Raw genomic sequence first — 11755 nt, 5'->3', positions numbered from 1 at the left:
CAAGGATCCTGCCTCCCCCTAACCCACTTTGGTCGTGAAAATGAGAACACCCTCAGTCACTGACAGCACCTCTGACCTTTTCTTTAGCTCACAGAAGATCAGAAAACAGGAGCGCACCCAGATCCTGAGCTAAGGTAGGAGGCCTCTCCTGCCCTTATTAGGATGGAATTTAGACCTTAAGTCCAAATTCCAACAATAACAAAAATCATTTGAAATCAAGCATATGCTTGTAGGATCTTTTACTGCAAAAAAAGAGCCCAAATGAAGCATATCTGTATTCATTTTAATTTTAATATAGTGACTTGCAGAATTTATTATACACATATAAATTAACTTCCCTGACCACCAGTATTGGGGGGGGGGGCAGAGTCTGGCACTGGCAGTCAAGTGTGGGGCAAAGTGATGTTTGGGATGTTCATTATTCCAGAGATCCATTTGTTGCCCAAGTCTTAAAGCTGAAAATCTAAGGATTCTCAAACCTGGGCCCACAGATGTTGTTGGACTACAGCCCCATTGCCTTTGGCCGTTGTGGCTGGAGATGATAGGAGTTGTAGTCCCACAACATCTGCGGGCCCGTATTTGAGAACTCCGGCCCTAATCAGAAGTTGTCAGCTGAAGTTTTCCATCAGGCATCTCAGCTTTGCAAGGGAGCAATGTCTTTATTGGCCAACAAGTCTACAGACCCCTCGGACGGAAGCTGTTGGTGCCTTAAGATAAGTTGTCCTTTCCATATTCATAATCCAGAAAAGGGAATTGTTGCCTTAATTTGTGTTCAGCAAACACCAAGTCTCAGAGAGCAGGATCAAAGGTCTTTTGACTCGGCAAGGGAACTGCTTACACCTGCCAGGAGTCTCTCTGTCCCAGTCACTCCATTTTCCCAGCCACTGTTTCTCGTTCCTTCTGTCCCTCGGCTCTCCATTTCGCCTTCTTCTCCGTATTCATCTTCAACAAAGTGTTCTCTCGTTTGGCAGCCTTAGAAAAGAAGGTAAAGTAAAGTGTGCCGTCAAGTCGATTTCGACTCCTGGCACCCACAGAGCCCCGTGGTTGTCTTGGGTAGAATACCGGAGGCGTTTACCATTGCCTCCTCCCACACAGTATGAGAGGATAATGCCTTTCAGCATCTTCCTATATTGCTGCTGCCTGATATAGTAGCAGCGGGGATTCGAACCAGCAACCTTCTGCTTTTCAAGCATTTCAAGTCAAGCATTTCCCCACTGCACCACTTAAGGAGGGCATTCACACAATCAAAAATTGTTTCCTACCTGGGTTTGGGAGTTGTGTGTACTCCCACTTTTTGGTTGTGTGGAAGCACGGGAAGAGGAAAACCTGAGAAGCAGTGATTATGTGGAAGGAAGTTCAGAGGAAAAGTTACCCAGGTTTTGCTCCTACCTTGCTTCCACACAACCAAAAACCAGGAGCACACTCAGCTCCCAAACCCAGTTAGGACACAGTTTTTGATTGTGTGAATGCCCTCTATGTACAGAGAGGCAAGTGCAGACAGCTTTTCTGTGCTCTTGCTGCTGGCTGTTTGTTAGGCCCGCCTCTACACCAGGACTGGAATACAAGCCCCTTACAAAAGCTGGCCTGGATCAAGGAACGGATTAACCAACTACACCATAATCGCCTCTTACCATTTTCCCAGAGATGACCATGGCCACACATCCCAGAACAGTCAGAGCGATCATGAGGTAGCAAATTCGGATCCGCAGCCGGTTCTGAGCGGCCTTCAGCACCTCCACTCTGAAAAACAGCCACATAATGGAATGCCGAGGATGTCCTACCCCATTCACACATCACTGGCTACAAATTCCACTGGTCACAGGCTTAGAGGGTTTTAAAAGCAGACAGGAACATACGAAGCTGCCATATACTGGGTCAGACCCTTGGTCCATCTAGCTCAGCATTGTCTACACAGACTGGCAGCAGCTTCTCTGAGGTTGCAGGCAGGAATCTCTCTCAGCCCTATCTTGGAGATGCTGCCAGGGAGGGAATTTGGAACCTGCATGCAAGCGTGCAGGGAATATCTTACAGTGCTCACACATCTAGTCTCCCATTCATACACAGCCAGGGTGGACCCTGCTTAGCAAAGGGGCCAAGTCGTGCTTTTGACCACAGGACCAGCTCTCCTCCCTTATCAGTGATCTTGTGGTAAGGTAAAGGTAAAGTGTGCTGTCAAGTCAATTTCAATTCCTGATGCTCACAGAGCCCTGTGGTTGTCTTTGGTAGAATACAGGAGGGGTTGACCATTGCCATCTCCTGCGCAGTGTGAGATGATGCCTTTCAGCATCTTCCTATATCACTGCTGCCCTTTACTAAGCAGAATCTGATGGGTTGCATTTGGATGAGAGACTACCTGTAAATGCTGTAAGGTATTCTCCTTAGGTCCGGGTTTCTTAACCTTGGGTCCCCACCCTGGATGTTTTTGGAATACATCTCCCATCATCCCCAGCCACAAAGGCCATGGCTGGGATGATGGGAGTTGTAGTCCCACAACATCTGGGGACCCAAGGTTTAGAAACCCCACTTTAGGGGATGGGGCTGTAGCTCAGCGTCAGAGCATCTTCCTTGCACACAGAAGGTCTCAGGTTCAATCCCTGGTGGTAGGGAATAGGAATTGTCCCACTTTGCTAAGCCTTGATTTGCCTTTGGATGGGTGACTCCATGGGAGCACTCTGTGTGGTATAAGGTATTCGTCTTAGGGGGTGGGGTCATAGCTCAGTGGTAAAGCTTTGGATGCATAAGGTCTCTGGTTCAATCCCTGGCAGCATCTCCAAGTAGGGTTGGGAGAGACGGCGCCTGAAAGCTTGGGAAGCAGCTGCCAGTCAGTGTAGACAATACTGAACTAGATGGACAAAGGGTCTGACCTGCTATAAAGAAGCTTCCTATGTTAGATCCTATGTTCCTATAAGGGGGTTGGCTGGCTGTTTGATTGGCCGGTTGTTTGGTTGGCTGGTCTGTCTATCTATCTATCTATCTATCTATCTATCTATCTATCTATCTATCTATACCACCCACGACTTATGTATCTGGGTGGTTTACAATTAAAACCGGTTTACAATTAAAACTGGGCTAAGCAAATACCTGGAGGAGGAGATGCCTTTCAATGGCTATTGAAAGCTGGTTATACAGAACCTCCATATCCAGGGGTCATCTACCTCCGGCTATCAGATGATGAAGACAAAGGGAGGACTGTTTCCCCTGCACCCTGGGGGCATCTGGACTAGCAAGGCCAAGCTGGACTAGACAGGCCTTGGGCCAGATCCATCGGAGCTCCTTCTTATGTTCTTATGACTAGATAGGCTTTTAGCAATACACGCTTCAGCAGGGCTCTAATGTTCTTATCAAATTAAGACATCTCATAGAACAAGTAATGCCACAAATCAAATTCCCACTTCAAATGCAGTCTCTTTGGTGGATATGCATCACCAAAATTTGCCGAAAGATCCCAAGGAGAATTTACAAGAGAGGAGGAAGCGCTTGCTTCTTTCCAGCACTAGCAAGTGTCATTATGAACCATAATGAATATGATGTCAAGACCCTGGACATTCTCATTGTGCAAATTGTTAGGCGCTGCAGCCAATTTTCTTCCCCAAGCTCCTCTCCAAAGCAAGGGTGATATATTAACGTGTTCCAAATTGGCTTGGTTTATTTTTGGAGGGAGATAATAATAAGACGCCCACACGTTCCACTTCCCATATCACACAGCCCTGGTGTATTTGCTCCGGAGGAAGCTTGCTTGCCACTTTAATGTATTTTGGGTGGTGTGAGAAATAATCGCTGCGTAGGTGTGCAGTACCGAGAGACTGCCAGGAGTTTAGTTCTCTCTGTCTGAAAACTGATGGGAGGGTTTGTTTGGTTGGGGTTTTTTTTGCGGGAGGTGATGGTGGTATGATAGAGCTATATATTCTGACCTGCTTGTGTCTTTTGCTATTATTACTTCCAAATCATGCCAATAACTTTCATGTTAGGAGGCAGGAGACTGACCGTTGGTGGTTCAAATGGAGATGAAATCACAAGGGATACATACGTTACTACAGATGGAGAGTGTTGACTTGGTCCGTGAGGTGAAAGGATGGAGGCTTTGACTAACTGTGTTGGGACCTCCCTGGTGAGTACTGGAGAGAAGGCTGCATGGTGCCAAAGACTGTCGTAAACAAGCAGTCAGGGTTGCTCACATGGGATTGGTTAGCTGAGAGATGCTTTGCCCATCAAAGGGAAGAGAGCTGGTCTTGTGGTAGCAAGCACGAACTGACCCCTTTGCTAAGCAGGGTCCACCCCGGTTGCATTTGAATGGGAGACTACGAGCACTGGAAGATATTCCCCTTAGGGGAGGGGGCCGCCCTACATGCTTTCATGCAGAAGGTTCCAAGTCCCCTCCCTGGCAGCAACTCCAAGATAGGGCTGAGAGAGACTCCTGTCTGCAACCTTGGAGAAGCCGCTGCCAGTCTGTGAAGACAGTACTGAGCGAGTTGGACTAATGGTCTGACTTGGTATATGGCAGCTTCCTATGTCCCTATGTCCCTAATCCCTGGTAGCTCGATTCTGATCAGGCATGACTAGGCGATATCTGCTCACACAGAAGTATACTTGATTAATCTCTGGCTCATTCTATGGGATTCTCCTGAATATGACACATAGGCTAGCTCAACCATAATATGCTATTATGTCTGCAATCTAAACCCCTGTCGCCTTGTGGCAATAGATGCTCCACTGTGCTGTCTCTGGTTAAATAGGTTTCTGAAGTGCTATATAAACCTAGGGTGATCAGGTCTAAACACCCAGAAAAGTCAAAACCCACCATCGAAAAATGGTGGGGGGAAAGGGCACTTTTTGGGGGGTGGGGGATGTTCTCCACTTTGCATAAAATTTGTATATGATACTTGGCATAATATATGCAGGTCTTTGATAAAAATAGGATAATTTGAGAATAAATACAACTCACCAGTCCACTACAGTCTTTGTACACACACACACACACACACACACCCTCCTTCACTTGCCATGATGCCATCCCCTCACCCTCTCCCACTCCCATTATCTCTTAGGACATTAGACCATATTAGGCCATTGCAATGCCATCTATGCATATGCATATCAGCATATGCTAATATGCATATTAGCATGTGCACATATGCTAATATGCATATTAGCATGTGCACATATGCTAATTAGCATATGCATATGTATATTAGTGATCTCTGGTCGCTAAGAGTTGACATGGACTTGATGACACTCAAGTCAGACCCTGACTTGATCAATTGATCAATCAATCAATGCCAGCCCATTGGTCCGCTCACCAGAGAGAGGAGGACAGCAGAACCTGGCAGATTGTTTCCTGGTCATGGATGCCATGGGGCAAGGGAAGCCACAGCTAGGAATGGGTTTGCTGCAGGGGTTAGCCTCAGCCGTGGGGTTGGGCAGGGCTGTCTAACTCAAATGTCCTGGTGGGCTGGAATCAACCACCACATGGTATTTGAGGGCCGAGGTCAATTTTCAGCACATTAATATATTGAAATTAATTATTACATATATTAATGAAAGCAGTTATTTGTTACTGGTGGATCTTTTCCCTTTTTCAAGCGATCTAAAATTTTAAATAGAGATAGTGGCCAGAAAATAGGCCCTGTTCCTCTTCAGTCATTGTAACTGACCCAAAGGGTGATTGTCTGCCTTTCTAGGGGTGCTGTTGCTGCAAGATATTTCTACTTGTGGGCCAGCAAAAAAAGTCCCTGTGGGCCAGATCTGGCCCCCAGGCCTTATGTTCTGCAGGCCTGGGGTAGGGGAATCCACTGCCATGGGGCTGGGTGCAATCGACTGCTGCCAGTGGTTCCGGCTGCAGCAGGCATTCCTACCCCGATGTTCTACTTCCTTTTCCTTGCTGCTTTGGGATTCTCCCACCAACAGAAAAATAGCGGCAGCAGAATTGTCTTCTGTCTGGGAGGACCCCAGATGGATGGCCTCCCTACAGAACCCCTGCAAAACCTCTTTGAACAGAGGGATAAAAGCAGGGCAGAAAAGATGTGTAGGGTCACCTTAAGCACCATGCTGCATTCATACTGTCCCTGGTCTCCGTTGTTCTTCCAAGGAGGGGGCAACAGGAACAGGAGCAGAGCTGGCTACTTACGACAAGAGCAGCGGAATGTCTTCCTTTTTTTGAAAACGTCCTGACCACAACAAGACCTTTTTATCAAACTCCGTCGGCCTTCTCTCGTTTCTGAATGCCTGGTGCCCTTTAAAGGAGAATCCAAAGGTCAGCAGCCACTTAACAAAGGAGTCCTGGTCGTGGCAGTGGGAACAGCCATTGCAATGTATTTAGTTACCTTTGGTGTCTGTTTTGTGCTCCTGTCTAGATTGCATTCAGAGCTGGTGCCGCTGCCATATGTTTCTACAGGACTGGTGTGGAGCACTCCAGTTAAACATGTGGTCCTAAATCAGTAAAGTAAAGTGTGCCATCGAGTCGGTGTTGACTCCTGGTGCCCTGTGGTTGTCTTTGGTAGAATACAGGAGGGGCTTACCATTGCCATCTCCCAAAACAGCTCACGTTCAGTCCGAACCGGGGCCCAGCTCAAGGGGCATCAAAACTGAACTTGCCCAGTCTGATCCAAATCCAGTTTGGGTTCGAACCAAACTGGGCAAAGCCATTTTGTGCACATCTCTAATGCTGGTCCTACCCTCTTAACGATCCTGCGAATGGCCTTACCAAAAGATCGTCTTCTCAGACTGTCCTTTAGTCAGGGATGGAGCGCCTCAAGGTGACCTGGCTTTTTCTCCTTAGTAAACTGATGAAAAGGTGGCAGGAAGTTTCCCTCTCTGACTTTTTGGGTTGTTTGAGGAAAAACACACAACAACAACAACTCCCAGATGGAAATGGCAAATGTCTCATCTCCCTCTAGTAATTCCTTCCCCTGAAATCAATAAAGCAAGCTTTGCAATGAAAATAGCCTCTAAATGATTTATAGTTTGTGGGCAGAGAGCACCCAGAATAAATTGCCAAGTCTGGAAGTTATAACCATGTTGCAGCTTCACTGTACACACTTCAAGAAACAGATTACTTAAAAAGAGAGGGTGTTGGCCCCTCCTTACCTTTCTGTCCCAGGCTACTTTTGGCAGGGGAAAAGGAAAGAAAAATCTTATGTACTTCTCAAGTCTTCCATTATTTAAAGATTTATTTATTTTTAATGTGGCTGGCTCTCTTTTATTTTCTTATGTTTTCATCCCAGCTTAGCTGCAGTTGGTGGAGAATGTGGCAACCAGATTGGTCTCCAGGTCATCTCGAAGAGACCTTATTACTCCCATATTAAATTATACTGGCTACCAATATGTTTCCAGCAAAACACAGGGCACTGCTTATAACCTATAAAGCCCTAAACAGCTTAGGCCCAGGGTATTTAAGAGAACATCTTCGCCATGAGCCCCACTGCCCATTGAGATCATCTGGAGAGGTTCAGTCTATTGGTTTTAAAGGGACATGCCTTCTCTGTTTCCTTCCCAAGACTCTGGAATGAGCTCTCTGCTGAAATAAGAGCCTTCCCATCTCTGACAACTGTTTAAAAGTCTCTAAAGACACATTTATTCACCCAAGATCTTTAACTAGACTTGTGGTTTTAATGTTTTAATTCTATCTATCTATCTATCTATCTATCACAGTTATATACCACCTGATATGTGTATCCCTAGATGATGTACACAATTAAAACAACAAATATAAAACAGAGTAAAAACAATTAAAACAATTTCAAAGAATAAAAAATCAAAACAATTTCATAGAATAAAAACAATTAGTTCAAAATTAATTTCAGTTAAAAGCCTAAGAAAGCAGATGCATCTTGAGGGTCTTCCTAAAAGCAATCAGAAATGGAGATGCACTTATTTAGACAGGGAGCTTATTCCAAAGCCCCGGGGCAACCACAGAGAAGACCCAGCCCTGAGTTGCCACCAAACGAACCGGTGTCAACCGTGACCTCCACAGATTATCTTAATAGGCGGCTGGATTCATGACAAAGAAGGCGCCCTCCCTGGACCCAAGCTGTTGAGAGCCTTATAGGTAATAACCAGCACCTTGTATTTTGCTCAGAAACATATTGGCAGTCAGTGCAGTTCTTTTAAAATTGGTGTTATATGGTCCCTTTGGGTTGTCCAAGGGACTACTAGTACCACTACAAACTACTATGAGTATTTATATACCGCTTTTCAACAAAAGTTTCCAAAATGGAAAAGAAAGGAAGGAAGGAAGGAAGACAGGCTCCTTGTCCCCAAAGGGCTCACAATCTAAAAAAGAAACATAAGATAGACACCAGCAACAGCCACTGGAGGGATGCTGTGCTGGGGATGGAGAGGGCCAGTTGTTCTCTCACTGGTAAATAAAGAAAATCACCACTTTTAAAAGGTGCCTCTTTGTCCAGTTAGCAGGGGATGAGTCCAGACTGGTCTCTGGGATTTGCCTAGAGACCCATCTGGCTGCCTCAGTCTGTCTCTATTGTAGTTTCCGGACTATGTACAACGGTAGCCCCATGTAGAGTGCATTACAGTAGTCGGGCCTGAAGGCATATGCACCACTGTTTTAAGGTCATTTGCCCCCAGAAATGGGCATAACTGACGTATCAGCCGAAGCTTAAGTTGTTGTAAATTGCCCAGAGATGTACTGCAAGTTTGGGAGGTGTACAAATAAAATAAAATAAAATAAATAAAAATAAAATAAAATAAAACTAATATAAAAGGCTTCCATCCTAGTGGCTGTTGCTGGTGTTTCCCTAATGTCTCTTTTTCTTTTTAGATTGTGAGTCCCTTTGGGACTGGAAATCATTTTCTCCTTCCGTTTCTCATTATTTCATTCCTTTTGCTGTGTAAACCACTTTGAGAACTGTTGCTCAAAGGGGTGTATGAATATTCTTTGCTATTAGTAATAATAATGCAATCAGTCTCTCTCTCTCTCTCTCTCTCTCTCTCTCTCTCTCTCTCTCTGTGTGTGTGTGTGTGTGTGTGTGTGTGAGAGAGAGAGAGAGAGAGAGAGAGAGAGAGAGTGAGAGAGAGAGAGAGAGAGCAGCCACTATCATTTAGATCTCATCACTTAGGAAGGTGCCTTCTGCTGAGTCAAACTATTGGCCCAGTTAGCTCAGGGCTGTCTACTCCAAGACCAGCTCTGGAGGGTCCGGGGGTCTTTCCTAGCTTAGCCACCTGAGATCTTTTGAAGTGGAGATCCCAGAGCTTGAACCAGGGACCGTCTGCATTCAGAGAAGGTGCTCTACCACTTGGTCTAAGGCCTTCCTTAGGGATGGGGCCGTAACTCAGTAGTGAAACATCAGCTTGCATGCAGAAGGTCCCAGGTTCACTCCCTGGCAGCATCTCCAGGTAGGACTGGGAAAGACTCTTGCCTGAAACCTTAGAGGGCCGCTGCCAGTCAGTGTAGACAATAGGCTATTCATTTATTTATTGCATTTTATATGGCTTTTCTGCCTTGATAAAGGCACCCAAAGCAGTTTACAATATTAAAAAACAAACCAACAAGTTACATACAATTTACAAAGTAAAGTAAAGTAAAGTACAGGTTAGTTCATGCAATCAGTATTGTGATACGACAAGCATCTTACCTACGTTCAGAAACTCTGCAAACTTCTCTTTTGCAACTGTGTGCATGTAAAAAGCAAGGTAGGAGATGGGGAAGTGATCGTGTGTGTGGCTCCCGCTGGGTAGGAAGGCTCCGGCCTAGGAACATAGGAAGCTGCCTTCTACTAAGTCAACCATTGGTCCATCTAGCTCAGTATTGTCTACATAGACTGGCAGCGGCTTCTCCAAGGTTGCAGGCAGAGTTTCTCTCAGCCCTATCTTGGAGATGCTGCCAGGGAGTAAACTTTGAACCTTCTGCATGCAAGCAGGCAGGTGCTTTTCCCAGAGTGGCCCCATCCCTGGAGGAGAATATCTTAGTGCTCACACCTGTGATCTCCCATTCAAATGCAAACCAGGGTGGACCCTGCTTAGCAAAGCAGACAATTCATGTTTGCTGCCCACAAGACCTGCTCTCCTTCTACCCAGCAGTTGTACCCAGCTGCTTAATGAGGTAGAAGAAACCCTCAAACCTAGCATAAGCCTCACAGATGATCACTTCTTCCACCATTCTGCTTTGCTTTTTATGAGCACATGATCACAAAATGGGAGCGCCCACAGCTCCCGAACTTGGGTAGGATGCTTGCGATTATGTGAAATAGCCTCAGCTAGATGGATCAATGGTCTGTCTCAAGATGATGGACACATTTGCACGTAACGTGGAACCAGAGTTGATGGGGACAGAAGTTATGCTATGTCTGAATGCTGGCCAGCCCCCTGGAACTCCGGATCCGCTCTGCAATTTGTACTCCTCAGGTTGTTGTGAGTTTCGCCACTCCAGCCTGAGGTTTAATGCAGCCTGCATTACGTCTGAATGTGGAAACACAGGCTACGTTAACTCAAAACGGAGCTAAGGAAGGAAGCTCCTCCCTCTCTCCAGCTGTTATTGGCTGGACGGACTGTCCTTCATGAAAGAAGGAAGCCCAGACAGCCAGTCCCCACCATTGTTCCTTCTAACAGGGAGTCCCAGATGTTGTTGACTACAACTCCCATAATCCCCAGCCAAAGGCCACTGTAGCTAGGGATGCTGGGAGTTGTAGTGAACAACATCTGGGAATCCCTGTTAGAGGGAACAAGGGTGGGACTGGCTGGGTGGGCTTCCCTGACTGCAGAAAGCTTTTCTCCGTTATGTTCTCCATTATGTCCATATGCAGGCAGGGTGGGGGTGGACGGAGAGCAGAACCGCGGGTCCAATGGATTCTCTGTTACATAGAAATGTGGCCAAAATGGCTTAGGAACATAAGAAGCTGCCATATACTGAGTCAGACCATTGGTCTATCTAGCACAGTAATGTCTTCACAGAATGGCAGCGGCTTCTCCAAGGTTGCAGGCAGGAAACCCTCCCAGCCCTAGATTGGAGAAACCAGGGAGGGAACTTGGAACCTTCTGCTCTTCCTAGAGCGGCTTCACCCCCTGAGGGGAATCTCTTGCAGTGCTCACACTTCTAGTCTCCCATTCAAATGCAACCAGGACAGACCCTGCTTAGCTATGGGGACAAGTCATGCTTGCTACCACAAGACCAGCTCTCCTCTCCAGAAGAGTCTTCCTGTGGCCAACCATGCCCCCACTTGTACATTTCTCTCTGTGGCACTGGCCATGTTGCCTGTCAGACTAGACTCTCACCCCAGAGCTGACTGCCGCTTCTACCCACCTGAGAAAGCTCTCTGAGAAGCAAGCCGGCTTGTATTCAATGACACTTCTGCTTTGGCGGAAGATGCCAGGGTTAATTTCTGAGGCTCGGCAGTGCAGTGGATCTTCTGGAGAACTCCCACACTCCGCCCAGCAGCAAGAGGCCATGATCCACGTGGCCTGCATCCAAGCAACCTTGCAAGCATGGTGCAGCTGGTCTGCTGTAGTGGCCACTTGTACATTCCAGCCAGGTGGACGACGACACAGTGGCAACTGGGACTCTTGGTTCAAACAAACCAGGTTGGAAGAGGCCACTCCTTCCAAGGTGACTCAGAGACAGATGAACCAATAAACTGAGACAGATTCCTTTAGAAAGGCCCATTGATGCATGCTGGGATGAACCTTCCCCCAGTCAGAGCTCCTACATCACCATGGTTACATCAATAGAATCTGCTTCCTCCTTTCCTTTTTTTTTTTTTTTTTTTTTGTCCCCAGTGCCAAAGATCATGCCTACTAAGGGTGAAGA

At 46.5% G+C, this 11755-nt stretch overlaps 1 protein-coding gene across 1 annotated transcript; it reads right to left on the bottom strand.

Moving 5' to 3' along the window:
- Positions 1–298: 298 nt before the first annotated feature.
- On the bottom strand, positions 299–11630 carry LOC128335702 (protein FAM162A-like). The gene is made up of 4 exons (XM_053274367.1): positions 11252–11630; positions 6125–6230; positions 1632–1740; positions 299–972 (listed from the first exon to the last, which is right to left on the bottom strand). Exons 1-4 carry the CDS (start codon positions 11469–11471, stop codon positions 865–867), a joined length of 543 nt encoding a protein of 180 aa, XP_053130342.1. The 5' UTR covers positions 11472–11630; the 3' UTR covers positions 299–864.
- Positions 11631–11755: the final 125 nt, after the last annotated feature.

This window comes from Hemicordylus capensis, chromosome 11, assembly GCF_027244095.1.
Source record: "Hemicordylus capensis ecotype Gifberg chromosome 11, rHemCap1.1.pri, whole genome shotgun sequence".
Taxonomy (NCBI): domain Eukaryota; kingdom Metazoa; phylum Chordata; class Lepidosauria; order Squamata; family Cordylidae; genus Hemicordylus; species Hemicordylus capensis.
The sequence above is the reverse complement of the archived record's forward strand: the minus strand, read 5'-3'. Positions and strand labels throughout refer to the sequence as shown.